Below are 16,149 nucleotides of genomic sequence, written 5' to 3'. Positions count from 1 at the left end.
TACTGTGTTGTATAAAAGGGGCAAGAGTGGCCATCCTTATCTTCTTCCTGTGATCTCAGAGTGAAAGCTTTCAGCTTTTTGCCATTGAGTGTAATGTTATCTATGGGCTTCTCTATGTTCATGTACATTCCCTCTACATCCAGTTTGTTGTGAGTTTTTATTGTGGATGGATGTTGAATTTTGTCAAATGTTTTTTCGGCATCTATTGAGATAATTATTTTTTATCATTCATTTTGTTAATTTGGTATATCATCCATTGTTTTTTGTATGTTGAACCATCCTTTCCTCCCTGTAATACATCACATTTGATCATGGTGTATGATCTTTTTATTGCTAATATTTTTTTGAAGACTTTTGGTTCCCTGTTCATCAGGGAATTTGCCCTGTGGTTTTTCTTGCAGTTTGTTTGTCTGCTTTTAGTATAGGGTAATGCTAGCTTTGTAAAACGAGCTTGGAGGTTTTTCCTCTTCTCTTTTTAGAAGAGTTTGAGAAGGATTGGTGTTTAAATGTGTGATAGAATTCACCAGTGAAGTCCTGGACTTTTCTTTGTTGGGCGGTTTTTGGGATCTGCCACCTAGTGATTGGTCTATTCAGATTTTGTATTTCTTCATGATTTAATCTCACTAGATTATGTTCCTAGGAATTTATTCATTCTTCCAGGTTGTCCAGTTTGTTTGTATAAAATTATTCATAGTAGTCTCTTACAGTCCTTTTTATGGTATTAGTTGTAATGTCTCCCCTTTACTTTTTAATTTTGAGTCTTTTTTTTTCTCGGTAAGCACCTAAAGTCTTGTTAATTCATCATTTCAGAAATCTGACTCTTACTTTCATTTATCTTTTCTGTTCTCTTTTTAGCCTCAGTTTCATTTATTTCTTTTATGGTCTTTGTTATTTCCTTGTACTAACTTTGGGTTTAGTTTATTCTTTCTGTAGTTCCTTGAGGCAAGTTAGGTTGTAGTTATGAAAGAGGAGAGTGAAAAAGCTGGTTTAAAGCTCAACATTCAGAAAACTAAGATCATGGCATCTGGTCCCATCACTTCATGGCACATAGATGGGGAAACAGTGGAAACAGTGTCAGACTTTATTTTGGGGGGCTCCAAAGTCACTGCAGGTGGTGATTGCAGCCATAAAATTAAAAGACGCTTACTCCTTGGAAGGAAAGTTATGACCAACCTAGATAGCATATTGAAAAGCGGAGACATTACTTTGCCAACAAAGGTCCGTCTAGTCAAGGCTGTGGTTTTTCCTGTGATCATGTATGGATGTGAGAGATGGACTGTGAAGAAAGCTGAGCACCGAAGAATGGATGCTTTTGAACTGTGGTGTTGGAGAAGACTCTTGAGAGTCCCTTGAACTGCAAGGAGATCCAACCAGTCCATTCTAAAGGAGATCAGTCCTGGGTGTTGGAAGGAATGATGCTAAAGCTGAAACTCCAGTACTTTGGCCACCTCATGCGAAGAGTTGACTCATTGGAAAAGACTCTGATGCTGGGACGGATTGGGGGCAGGAGGAGAAGGGAACGACAGAGGATGAGATGGCTGGATGGCATCACTGACTCGATGGACATGAGTCTGAGTGAACTCCAGGAGTTTGTGGTGGACAGGGAGGCCTGGCGTGCTGCAGTTCATGGGGTCACAAAGAGTCGGACACGACTGAGCAACTGAACTGAACTGAACTGATATACTGTTTATTTTTCTCACTGTGTGTATATATGAAAGAAGGGATCTTATGATCTCTGCTCCTTTCTATATTAGATAGTAGTAAATTATCATTTACATTATACACTTCCTAATATTAAAAAAAAATGTTTCTTTTTGTAATTTTTCCTCATAGTAGTTTGACAGCTACACACTGATGAAATCTTTGAGGTACTAGTCAGTATCAATACATGATGCTTAAAGCAAGATTTTTCTTAAAATCTTTTCTTCTGCATACTTCATTTATAATAGTGTTCTTTCGGTTGCTATAAACCAATTTCTTGGCATTTTGTCTTCATTAAATAAACTGATTTGCAATGACCTAAACTATGTAGAATATAACTATATAGACTGCACTTGCAGAGTGAGTGGCACTTTGCCTCATATTGAGTAAAGTGTGTCATAATATCAACCAGGGGGCAGCAAACTTGTTGCATAAAGGTCAGATAGTAAATATGTTAGGCTTTGTGTCCCATTTAGATCTCTAATACTGTAGTAGAAAAGCAGCCCAAAACAATATGTGAATGAATGACTGTGTGTCACTGTATTTTAATGAAACCTTATGTACAAAAATGGGTGGTGAGGCAGATTTAACCCCACAGGCTTTAGTTGTTGAACATAATATAAATATAAAATTGAAGTTTTATATGGGTGGATATGATAGCTAGATTCCTTATTCTGTAGCCAATGAGACTCAAAATTTTAATGTGAATAAAAAGACTGATCTAGATTTGAATTATTTTCCTTTTTGTCTAAGATTTATAAATGTAATATGACATTAGCTAAGTACAGTATTTTTGCCAGGATATTTAATATTTGTATTTTTATGTAGTAGAATTATACATAAATTATTAATATATAATTGATATATTTAAAACATTTAACAAGTGTGTACAGACTGAAATTACCTTTAAATATTTTACACTTGTTGCAAGTCAATTATGAAATCTTCTCTTCAGTCTCTTCTTTTTGTGGGTAGCTTCTCTATAATTGTCAAATAGAACAACTGACAACTGCTTTCAGGATATAAAAAAGAATTTTCAGCTGGAAAAATTTCTGGGAAGACCACAAACTTATTCTAATGATTACACTGCTGCTGCTCCTGCTAAGTCGCTTCAATCGTGTCCAACTCTGTGTGACCCCATACACAGCAGCCTACCAGGCTCCTCCGTCCCTGGGATTCTCCAGGCAAGAACACTGGAGTGGGTTGCCATTTCCTTCTCCAATGCATGAAAGTGAAAAGTGAAAGTGAAGTCGCTCAGTCGTGTCCGGCGCCTAGCGACCCCATGGACTGCAGCCTACCAGGCTCCTCCATCCATGGGATTTTCCAAGCAAGAGTACTGGAGTGGGGTGCCATTGCCTTCTCCGATCATCAGTAAATATTTATGGCCGTCTTCAACATCCCATGCACTCAGCTAGATTCTGCAACTGCAACACAGTCTTATGGCTTTATCAAGATTATGGTCTTATGGAGAATATGGATAACTAAAGATGTAGTGACAGTGTAATACTCTTTAAAAAAAGGTGCTCTGTAAATCCCAAGGAATATGATTCACATGTGTATTTAGCACAAGGGCAGTAGGAAAAAGCACTATAAGTTTAAAGAAGTTAAACATTTGGCTAATTAAGAGAACAATGTGGAAGAAGTAAGGTGAGAGTAGATTAGTTAAAATTAAAAATTGTTTTACAGCCATTGATAGTAATATAATCAGAAAATATGTCATTTCTAGTGTGTTAGAAAATGTCTTTGTAGAATGCTATAAAATAAATGTTGCTAATTCTCTACATATTTAGCCTAATGTAATAGTAATTAGTTGAGTAACTAATAACCTGATCAGATTGATTCAGATATCAATGTGTGAATTTTGTTTTGCTTGATTCCATATTTTCTGGTTTCTTCATGATCTTAAACATGTTAAATAGTTGTTTTGAACTAAATATTCTATTCTGAAGTTTGGTTTGCTAAGTGTATACCAGTATCACTTTTCAAAAATGGTTAAATTCATAGCATCTACTTTCTCTTCTCTCTTACCTTTCACATGGTTGTTGTTCAGTCGCTCAGTCGTGTCCGACTCTTTGCGACCCCATGGACTGCAGCACACCAGGCTTTCCTGTCCTTCAACTCCTGGAGCTTACTCAAACTCATGTTTGAGTCGGTGATGCCATCCAACCATCTAATCCTCTGTTAGCCCCTTTTTCTGCCTTCAGTCTTTCCCAGCTTCAGGGTCTTCCAATGAGTTGGCTCTTTGTATCAGGTGGCCAAACTGTTGGGACCTTCAGCTTCAGCATCAGTCCTTCCAGTGAATATTCAGGATTGATTTCCTTTAGGATTGACTGGTTTGATCTCCTTGCTGTCCAAGGGACTCTCAGGTGTCTTCTCCAACACCATAGTTTGAAGGTACCTTTGACATAGACATAGTAACTATCTCTTAGAAGATTTTCTTTCTAATGTCTTTCACCTTCCAGGCCATCCCACAAATCACTGCTACAGTAACTTTTCTAAAGTACATTCTGATTCTTTCCCTCCTTAAAAAGACTGTTACATCTGAACCTTACCTACTTTTTCTCCCTATTGAATATCATGCTCTGTCCAGAGCAGACACAGCTGGAATGCTCCTAAATGGCCTCCAACTCCTAGTTCTCGGCTCCTGTCCTCCATCCTCCACCTCACTCCCACCACATTGCTGTGAAAACCTACTGTGTTCATGAAATATCTTCTAACCGCTCACAAATAATCATTGACCTTTTTCTTGTTTCCATAAAATGTAGCTTCTATTTCTTTAGGAAAATTCACCTCTTAAGTTAGTATAATGTTAGCATTTGTTTTGTTCAACTCCTGGTACAATTATCTTTTACAAACGTACAGTGTGTATAATTGTCATTTTGCATTCTCTTTTCTTTACATTCACTATCTCTCTGTACTAGCATCATTCATAATTATATCTAATGTGATTTACTGTGGTCCCCTATTGTTGGACATTTTAATGTTAAAATAGATAAAAGTGATCTAAACATCTTTCTTCATAGAGCTTTTTGTTGTGTTATATACAAATTTCCTTGGAATAAATTTCCAAGAGTCGTATAAATGGATTGAAGGATTTGAACAGTTTTCTGTGTTATATATTCTATACTATTAGCAGAATCTGAGTGTCCACCTTTCAACTAATTGCAAGCACACGTAAAGAATTCAGAAGAAAAGCATAAATCATTTTATATTATTTTAAAACAGCCTTATGCATAGCAGTTAACTCCTAAAGGCATTGCCATATAAATGTAGTAGAAAACTTGATCTTTTCAATAGCGATCATGAGTCAAAGTTATCTTGTTAAAAAATGATGGATTGATGCTTCCCCGATATCTTGGTTGATAAGAAAATCCATCTGCAATGCAGGATACCTGGATTCAATTCCTGAGTCGGGAAGATCCACTGAAGGAATAGGCTACACTCCAGTATACTTGGGCTTCCCTGATGGCTCAGCTGGTAAAGAATCTGCCTGCAATGCAGGAGACCTGGATTGGGAAGATCCCCTGGAGAAGGGAAAAACTACCCACTCCAGTATTCTGGCCTGGAGAATTCCATGGCCTGTATATATAGTCCATGGGGTCACAGAGAGTTGGACATGACTTAGCGACTTTCACTTTAATGGTGCATTTTAGAAATATTTACATAAAAATAAATGTAATTTCTGAGTAATCCAAGATTTTATTGTAACGTGGCTTCAAAACAGTAACATGGGCTACTTTTATATCAGACTTATAAACATAGATAATTAAGCTCTCTGATACAAGATAGTGAATATTATATCAACTTAGAATGGGTAAAATCAATTTGAGTATATTATTCAAATTATTGTTTATTTTTCACTGAACCTATAGTTTAAGAAACGATGGGCTAGGAATTCCTGAGCGGTCCAGTGGTTAGGACTCCGTGCTTCCACTGCAGGGGGCATAGGTTTGATCTCTGGTCAGGGAACTAAAATCCCACAAGCTGTAGCATGGCCCAAAAAAACTGGGTAGATTAACTTAGAAGAACCCTTTCCATCTGTATTTTTTCCTGTTTTTATAGTTTAAAAACTTTCAAACTCCTTTGATTGTGAACTAAGGCAAGAAAAAAAATGCATGTTGTGATCTAATACACTCATACATACACATAATAACATCTACCTTTACTACTGGCACGTTTTCTCTTTCATTTTAAGCACATTGCTAGTTAAGAGCTACAAAACTGACTCAACAACTTGCTTATGGGTCACAATAGGCAACTTGAAAATTGCCAGCTAAAATTTAAAGGGAGACTTGCCAGTAATTAGTTTAACACAGTCTTTATGTAGTGATTATATAACAATTCACATTAGTTTCAGGATGGTCTTCTCAAATACCATCAGAAAGAGAATAGCTTCAGATTTGACCCTGATGACCCCCACAGTCACAAATGAATGGTCTTTCTTCATATATATATTTTTTTTTTTTTATTTTTTTTTTTTTAATTTTGTAATCCTGAACAAGTTTCTAGCTAATGCTTGGGATTTCTGCCTCTTTACCAAAATTATGACAACTTTAGACCTGATTATCTCATACTTTTTATCCTAAATCATTAAAAAAAGCAAACCCTTCAGTAGTGTCTTTCTCCTAGTTTGCTGTTACTCTCTCCAAATATTAATAAAATAAGTTCTTCCTCTAAGGTCAACTGTGACCACAAAACTTTTCCTCATCAGTGCCCCTACATTCGCTTTGAATTTTGGTTCCTAGCACACAATTTTTATCTTTACCCCTCTTCTGCATCAGGTTAGGTAACCTTGCAGCTGCCTCTGGAAGGAACATTTCATGTCCTGGTCTCATAGTTGAACCCTACATTTTTCTAGCTTCTCTTCACATTCATTGCCTCCCTTTGTTTCTACGGCCCAAGTGTTAACTTTTTTCAGGGATATGTCATCAGCATTTCATACTCTTTGGATGTATTTTCTATCAGTGGTGGTTTCAAATTAAGAAGTTGGCTTGCATTTAGAAACCATTTGCACCAAAAAAATATGTCTTCAAACCATATTAACTACAGGATTCCAAGAGGGGCAGAGTGACAGCCTGCACTGCTCAACTTTTACTTTTTTTTTCTTTTTCTTCTTTTTACCCCTGATTGAAGTAAAAGATCCATTTATGGTTCAGTTCAGTTCAGTTCAGTCGCTCAGTCATGTCCGACTGTCTGTGACCCTGTGAACTGCAGAACACAAGGCCTCCCTGTCCATCACCAAACCCATGTCCATTGAGTCGGTGATGCCATTCAACCATCTCATCCTCTGTTATCCCCTTCTCCTCCTGCCCTCAATCTTTCCCAACATCAGGGTCTTTTCAAATGAGTCAGCTCTTCGCATCAGGTGTCCAAAGTATTGGAGTTTCAGCTTTAACATCAGTCCTTCCAATGAACATCCAGGACTGATCTGCTTTAGGATAGACTGGTTTGATCTCCTTGCAGTCCAAGGGACTCTCAAGAGTCTTCTCCAACACCACAGTTCAAAAGCATCCATTCTTTGGCTCTCAGCTTTCTTTATAGTCCCAACTCTCACATCCATACATGACTACTGGAAAAACCATAGCTTTTACTAGACAGGCCTTTGTTGGCAAAGTAATGTCTCTGCTTTTTAATATGCTGTCTAGGTTGGTCATAACTTTCCTTCCAAGGAGTAAGTGTCTTTTAATTTCATGGCTGCAATCACCATCTGCAGTGATTTTGGAGCCCAAGAAAATATAGTCAGCCACTGTTTCCACTGTTTCCCCATCTATTTGCCATGAAGTGATGGGACTGGATGCCATGATCCTAGTTTTCTGAATGTTGAGCTTTAAGCCAACTTTTTCATTCTCCTCTTTCGCTTTCATCAAGAGGCTCTTTAGTTCTTTTTCACTTTCTGCCATACAGGTGGTGTCATCTGCATATCTGAGGTTATTGATACTTCTCCTGGCAATCTTGATTCCAGCTTGTGCTTCCTCCAGCCCAGCGTTTCTCATGATGTATTCTGCATATAAGTTAAATAAGCAGGGTGACAGTATACAGCCTTGATGTACCCCTTTTCCTATTTGGAACCAGTCTATTGTTCCATGTCCAGTTCTAACTGTTACTTCCTGACCTGCATATAGGTTTCTCAAGAGGCAGGTCAGGTGGTCTGGTATTCCCATCTCTTGAAGAATTTTCCGCAGTTTATTGTCATCCACAGTCAAGGCTTTGGCGTAGTCAATAAAGCAGAAATAGATGTTTTTCTGGAACTCGCTTGCTTTTTCGATGATCCAGCAGATGTTGGCAATTTGATCTCTGGTTCCTCTGCCTTGCCTAAAACCAGCTTGAACATCTGGAAGTTCACAGTTCACTTATTGCTGAAGCCTGGCTTGGAGAATTTTGAGCATTACTTTACTAGCGTGTGAGATGAGTGCAATTGTGTGGTAGTTTGAGCATTCTTTGACATTGCCTTTCTTTGGGATTGGAATGAAAACTGACCTTTTCCAGTCCTTTGGCCACTGCTGAGTTTTCCAAATTTGCTGACATATTAAGTGCAGCACCTTCACAGCATCAGTTTTTATGGTACTCCTCTGTAATATTGGTAGGTTACTGGAGCTACATTTTGCCTACCTAAAATGTTTTTTATGACATAAAATTTGGAGGTTTATGTGAGTTTCCTGGTTTGTTTCTACATGTAACCGGCTTCCATTCTCTGAAACTCCAATCCTAAAGAGTCCATTGATTGAGGTTGTTTATTTTAATCTCAGGATTGTTTCTCCATTTTAAAAAAACATACATAACACAGTGTTAGTTATTAAATTAGTGACTTTTGGGGACTTTTAATCATTTGATAACTTCTCATTTTAGTAATCCAGTAAGTGTCCTAGTGTGAGTGATTTATACTAGGAATTCAAGATTGCTAAAATGTAGCACACCTGGAAGTAAATTTATTCTTTAGCTTTAATAGAGCCAGAAAATAAAGATGCACTATATCCAATGGAATATCCATCTACAGAAGTGTGGTACCTCACCAAATTAACTACCTGGCACTATCCCTCAAGCCAGTAACTTAAAATTTTGTGGTGATTCAAATAACCTAATTTAAAGCATAAAGTAGTTGGCATGAGAGAAAAGAGGTGAGAAAGATGATCATAAAGGATCTGCAGTCTCAGGGTTTTAAGAATAAATAACTCAACAAACAACAATAGTCTGTAAAATCATCAACATATTAAGATGTAGCCAGTGAAACATTGTTTTTGCATTATTTAAAGGATGGTTTTCTAATTCAGGTAAATGATCATAACCAAATATGTTCTAGTGATCATTTACAGTACTCACTGTTTATTCATTTCTGTTGAAACTGAGTCAGTTATCCAGTTTTCAGTGTGTTAAAGATTCTGACATAGTAATGTCAAGCATTTTATTGCTTACCCTACATAATCAAGGGGCCTTGCTGAGTCCATTTATAAAGTATTTGATGAAAACGAAGAAATACAGAAAATACATAAATCTGTGAAATAGATATATCTGTTCAAAATGAGGAGGTCCACTTTTGGAGGACAGTACATTGAGAGACATTAACCATTGCTGGACTTTCTTTTTTTAGTTGGATGATCTTTAGAAATGAAACACGAAGTCTTTAAATTGTGTTGCTGTAACTTTCAGCTTTATGCAGAAGTTAAAATGATGTACAGAATAGTAGAGCTCTTAAATCTGATAGTATTATTTTTAATTTAAGGAATTAGAAATGGTAAACTGCAATGATAATCTTTGTTACCTGCTTTATCAGATATAAGGTATAAATTTTCCATGTTTGGCTATTGTGATTTTTTTTTTTTTTTTTTTAAAGAAAAAATGAAGAGAGCAAAGTCCCTGTTCTTAGGATATAATGAACCATTGTAAAGAGAGAGCAAGTACCCATATATATCTTAACCCTTGATTATTTATTGTATATTTATCTGAAGAATAATTCTATGATATTTTATCAAGTCAGCATATCTTTATGAATGGAAATTTTAATCTTAAGTAGAACATAACAGGCAAATCTGCTTCTTCAGAAAATCTCATAGTGGAAAAAAAAAAAAAAAAGAAAATCTCATGGTGAACTAAAAGCTAGATACTTTTTGGATTATCCATATTTATAAATCCCCAAAAGTTATAATGTTTCATGTAATACAAAAAGAAAGAATTTCCATCTTTAAAAAATTTGGAGCTATCTTCATTTGTATAAAATACAGCAATTCTGAAACTATACAGGTGGTACGTCTGTAAGTGAACATAAGAAATTGTGAACCACAGAGTCAGAAATCACTTAACTGACCATTTCATATACATACTTAATATTATAGATGTAGAAAGGGGAAAGTATATACTAGAAGACATGATCCTTCCATCAAAAAACCACATATTTAGTTGGAGGTGTTAAGAGCATTAAGAATTTGTAAATGAGATGAAGAGTATGTTCACCTTGGCACTGAAGATAATGATGATCCAAAACTGAAATTGATTTTTTTTTTAACCTCTACTAATATTCTAGAAAGTGAACCTCACTGATACAATACAGTTAAATTAAGAAAGAGCAAGGGAATATTACATGATTTGAAAATGACATATATAGATAAAGTTCAACATTAGTATGTCACAATTCTAAGCAATGAAGTCTTTGGGATTTTACTCATCATGAGTTTTATATCTTTGTTGGGTAAATTGTTGTTATTCGTGTATTTGGACGAATAGAGGTTAATCAGTTACCGAAATAACTCCTTCTTCATGATGAATAAAAGGATTATTTGTCATTTGAGACTGATAGTTTATGTCTCATCATCTTAAATTATTAGTGTTGTATATTCTTGTGATGTTTAAATTGTCTTAACCAGTACCTATTTATTTTTGGGATGATTTATATTTAATCTTTACATAAGCACTATTATCATTTGAATGTTATGGTCTTAATGTTGATTATAGTTACTAATATTACTGCTGTAAACCACTAAGGTACTCTTCACTCCCAGTTCTTAAAATTTAGGTAAGACATCATTTTTATACTTCCAGTCAAAGATTTACATGGGTAAGTAAAGTAAGTTAAAATTGTCATCTTCAGTAGTCATCAAGGACAAATTATCCTGAGTAAATAACTTTTGCTAGTTCTACTTTATTTTTAAGCTCTCAACAGGATGTTAAGGATTGATTTCTTCTTAGCAGCTATTTGTATGTTTGTGTATATGTGTGTAGGATTAAATAGTAAATATTATGTTAATAGTTCTAATAGTATTGTATTCTGTATTCTTTCATGGAAAAATATGAGTTTATTTCATAACAGATTTGAATTTACCCTTTTCAGTTGACATTTATATTTTAAAATGCTTTTTTCTATTTATCTTGCCTTTCATGTTCCTGTTATCTTCAGTTAAACACATATTTTGGTTTAGCTGTTTGAGGAAATTTTCTGTAGTAGTAAAGGTATTACTGTGCCTCTCATAGACAAAGATAGGTAAAAGCATATGAAATCTTGTCCCAGACACCATACACAACCACCAGGATCATATAGAAGAGAATGCGGTGACAGGTATCCTCTCCAACTCTTAACATTTATATTGAGGGATGTAATCACTTTCAAACTAACTGCTCCAGAACTCTGAAACAAATTTGAGTGCTACCAAGAATGTGAGGTATACACCCTACTACAGATACACCTGAAAATGCAAGTGGGTCTCAGTCAATGCAGAGAAACGAAGGCACTAATTATATCAAAAATTGATAATATAACTACCCTCTATTGCTATGATAGCAAGAATCTGTTTTTAAAGTTGTTTATGACGATAATATGTATAAAAACTGCATTATCAGTTTAGGGTTAAGACTAATTATAAATATGAATGTGTTTTGTTAAAATACAAATATAACTTAGAAAACTTACATAATATTTCATTTTGTGTTTTAACAGTTAAAATTTCCCTTTTATCTTCAGATTTATGTTTTTTCTTACCTTTTATTAATAGGTAGTATAGATCAATCAGTGTTAAAAGAATTACCCCCTGAACTCCTGGCAGAAATTGAATCCACCATGCCACTTTGTGAACGTGTGAAAATGAATAAACGCAAGCGTAGCACAGTTAATGAAAAACCAAAATATGCTGAAATCAGTTCAGATGAAGATAATGATAGTGATGAAACTTTTGAATGTAAGTATCACATGAGTTTATTATTACTTTAGAATTAAAAAGCAGATTGATGTATTTGTTTCCTTTATAATTTTTTGGGTTAGCAAGAGAATAGTGATCTTAATAAATAGTATAGCAAGTTTTTACTTTATACTTAAAATATGTGTGAAAGATGAGATCAGTTGGCACCAAGAAAAGAATTTTTTAATGAGTTATAATAAGTGTCAGGTAACACAGGTATGTTTCTATATGCATTTAGCAAACATTTATTGAGCTCCCACTATATCTTAGGCAGTGAGAATAAAAATATAGCAAGTATGTGACCCCACCTTTGAAGAATCTTCAGTCTAATGGGGGAAATATGTAAACAGTTAAAGTACAGTGAGGCGTACAGCAATGATAATAGTAAATCCAGGGTGCTGTGGGAGCACATTGGATTAATTGGATTGGCATCAAAATTATACTGGGGTTCAGAGAGCGCTTACTGGAAGAGGTGACACTAGAGTTGAGTCTTGAAGGACACGTAGGAGATAGCCAGATGAAGAAATATTTTAAACCATACTATCACTAAATTATGAATGGATTAGCCACATTGCCAATTATCTGTGTGGTTTGGACCTGGCTTCTCCTTTTTGCCCAGCTGTGTCCTGGAATTCCTCCCTTGTTTCACTGTTTTCCAGAGCTGGCTTCTTCACTACACAGCTACCTCTCTACAACACTGTGATCACCTGTCTTTGCACTAGACTTGCTATTCCTCGCCTGTCTTCCTACTGGTCCACTGAAAAAGTTCTTCTCTTTTATCCCTATCTTCCTTCTACTGGAGCAAGAGAATTGAGCCTAGCCAAGAGGGGTCAGCAACCTTGTTTGACTTAAACGGCATTCAGTGGAAACAGACTATGGGAGATCTTCACTTGTGTGCCAACTGACTTAGTCATTATGACCAAAAGAAGTGGGAAGACCACCAGTGTGTTCTACCTTTTCCACCTAGTATCTGTAGATTGAGGTGTGACAAGCAAGGGCAGGAAGGACAGATGCATGCTGCCATTTTTAAATGTATTATTGTTGATGGAAGCCCTTCACCTCCAAAGTTTTTGATCAATGTTCATTTACTCTGATCTTCTCAATATTGTGAGCTCTTGAGCTATGAACAGTAGACTATGAATACTGAACAACTCTGAATACAGTTTTAAAATTGAAATAAAATGCAGCAAAATTAATCTGACATTTAATTATATGTATAATTGTTATTGTATTATAATGAGATGTATTTATATGCAGTATATTTCAATGGCTAAAGGTAATACGTTTTTATTATAATTAAATATTTTGTTTATATGGGAACATATGGTCTGGAAAGGGAGAGGAGAAAGGAGATCTGGTGGCCCAGAAACTCACTGCCCTTAATATACATACCTCTGCTTCACTTTCCCTCTCTTCCCCTAATACCCCATCTATTTCTAAAGGGAGTAACTAAGGAGTTCCTTAATTGCAGACTGGTTTCAAGTCACACTTCAACTCCAGTTAATTGAGAGTGGCTGCCTGCATTGCTAAGCTGGTGAGAATTCTGAAGCTACCTCACAGTCAAGTAAAAAGGGTAGCATAATCAGAAAAGCCCATCAAATGGAAAATAGAGGACAGAGCCTCACATGCCTCATGTTTGTTGTCATTGCAGCCTCTGTTCTCTTCTTTGCTTTCTGTGATGAGAGATGTTGTCTCATGGGAGCACATAATTTCATCTTAAAAGCCATGGATCTCATATATATGTCTGAGGATATTGAACCTAATATTAGTTAGGGAACCTGAGCTTCAACTTCTGTTTGGGAAAAGGGGAGTGTCTCTGGGTTTTTCAGGAGATCTTAGAATAGCTTCCTGGTTTTTTGGGTTTATTTCTATACAAGTAACTAGAAAAGTTGACTCTGTGGCCACTGATTTGAGTGATGAAAGAATTCCAATTCGTAGCTGTCATAAACAGTCAAATTGTCATCATTATACCATAGCAAAAAATTAGTGAAACGGAGTACAGTACAAAATGTGAAACTATTATGAGAACTTAAGTGGCAACCATTATGCTGCTTTGAGGGAGAGAGATGTTTATGAAACAAAATTTTATTGCAGTTCAATCAAATTGGTTTCCTAAAAATCTAAAACTAAGAAAATAATTTTGTTGAAAGATAGGGGGAACTATTAAGGGTTAACTTTAAAAGTTGGGCCACACAGATATGGATAGTCATGTACAATTATAAAGTCAACTTGGTTGCGGGGGAAGAAGGAGGGGAGATCTAAGATGCTAAAGGGGCACATAGGTGAAATTTAGAAAGGGAGCATGGAAAACGCCCAAGTCGTATTTTACACACCCTATTGAGTTATGCTGGGTTCTTCCCCTACTTTTTCCAAGATAACAAATGATATAAGAATGGACAGATTAATCATAATAAATTGGGGTCTTGATAGAACCTTGTTTCTATATACACTGTTTCATAGAAGTTGAATTTTTCCCCTTAATTTGCCATTCTTTTTTTTTTTTTCCAATTTTCTTAGTTTAATGGATGTGAAACAGAAATTTCCAAGACCTATAAAAATTACCACCAATACAGCATATTACTGTTGTTGTTTAGTTAGTCATGTCCAACTCTTTGTGACCCCATGGAATGCTGCATACCGGGCTTCCCTGTCCTTCAGCATATTATATCTACTTGCTAACTATAAAGTTTTTCAAGCATTTCCTACTCATAGAATTGAAGGCTTGAAATAGATTTCTTATGAAATTATATAAAAACTCATAAGTCATATTTGAGATCAAAGAATACTACTTTCTGAATGAACTCACTTGTTAATTATCATTCTTCAAAGTAAGTATTTCAGTACTTTTTGAAAAAATATTTAATGAATGCTATATATAAGCAAAAGGCTTCCCAGGTGGCACTAGTGGTAAAGAACTCTCCTGCCAGTACAGGAGATATAAGAGACACGGGTTCGATCCCTGGGTCGGGAGCATCCCCTGGAGAAGAGCATAGCAGCCCACTCTGGTATTCTTGCCTGGAGAATCCCATGGACAGAGGAGCCTGGTGGGCTATAATCCATGGGGTCACAGAGTCGGACACTACTTGAAGTAACTGAGCACGCATAGACATTGCTTATCCACACATAAGACATTGGCACAAGTGTAGATTGAGTACATGAACCAAAGATTGGCATCCTTAAATATAAGCCAAGTAGAGGACTAGGGACTCAAGCAACAGTTTCTTATGAAGAACTTGGGTATTGGTCATAGTTAGGATTTAAAATAGAAGCAAGTCACAAGATACGCAAAGGAGTCAGGTTCAGGACTACAGACTAGAAAGTAATTCACTGTCAGCAACAAGTGGTCACTTCAACAACCAGTGTATGATCACAGGATGTAGAACACATCAGTTCTCTATCCTGGTTTTAACTTGATATTGTTATATCCTAGAACAGATGTGCTGAATATTTTTCACTTGTATTCCTTCCGAGTCTCGCTGGACAGACATTTTTAATCAGTCTTTCTTGCTGAAATATGGTGCTTTGTCTCAGGGCTCAGAATTATTCTCAACATTCTGCTCTGGGCAGCTACTACTGGTTGATCAGAGTTGATGTGTCAGATGAAATCTGTTTGCCAGTTCTGCCTAGAGGCTCCTGTCAGTACTGGTGATTTTAGCAGAATGCTTATACCTCTGGAAGGATGGGGAAGGGATTGAAGGTAACATACATAAATATGCTTATCTAGCATGCATAAACTTAAAAGCTGTCTTTTTGGGTTTAAGCAAGTATATTGTTGGAGAACTGAATTCAGTGTGTGGGTATTTACAACTATATAGGTTTATTGTGTCTTTGTATTGGTAGCTCGTGATGTTAGGTTATCAACTCTGTTGAATTTATAGCTATGTTGTGGGCTTAACTTGGCTGTTAATTGATAGTATACATGGTTACCCACAGTCTGTAACGGTTTCTCAAAAGTTTACTTTTCCTCCAAACCCCACTTCCCACCAGCAATCCAAATGTTTTAAAGTGTTTCTGGTTTTTATCAAATTCTAGATAAAGTTTGTTTTACATGCCTTAATTAATCCTGAGTTTTAGATATTATTGACTCACCAAATATCTCTTTAAAATGAACAGTGTGATTTAATTTCCACAGTATTCCTATCTATATTCATTAGCAAACCAAGTTCATGTAAAATTTTCTAAATCTAGATAAATGCTAAAATAAGTGATACCATTTCTGTACCATAATTTATATTTCTGGTTAATCAGAATGACTCAGAATTTCCTAGTCTCACACAAATGAAGATTC

General features: G+C 35.9%; 1 protein-coding gene across 3 annotated transcripts in view; it reads left to right on the top strand.

Annotated features, from left to right (window-relative positions):
* The window catches only part of NIPBL (Nipped-B homolog (Drosophila)), a 209,756-nt gene that overhangs the window by 127,630 nt on the left and 65,977 nt on the right, over positions 1-16,149 (top strand). For all 3 annotated transcript variants that reach the window (XM_010853771.1, XM_010853770.1, XM_010853773.1), the window contains one exon: positions 11,679-11,861. In XM_010853771.1, coding sequence (XP_010852073.1) covers positions 11,679-11,861 — 183 coding nt within the window. The remainder of the gene's footprint in view (positions 1-11,678; positions 11,862-16,149) is intronic.

Source organism: Bison bison, unplaced genomic scaffold (assembly GCF_000754665.1).
Source record: "Bison bison bison isolate TAMUID 2011002044 unplaced genomic scaffold, Bison_UMD1.0 scf7180017864331, whole genome shotgun sequence".
NCBI lineage: Eukaryota > Metazoa > Chordata > Mammalia > Artiodactyla > Bovidae > Bison > Bison bison.
This window is presented reverse-complemented; position numbering and strand designations above follow the sequence as displayed.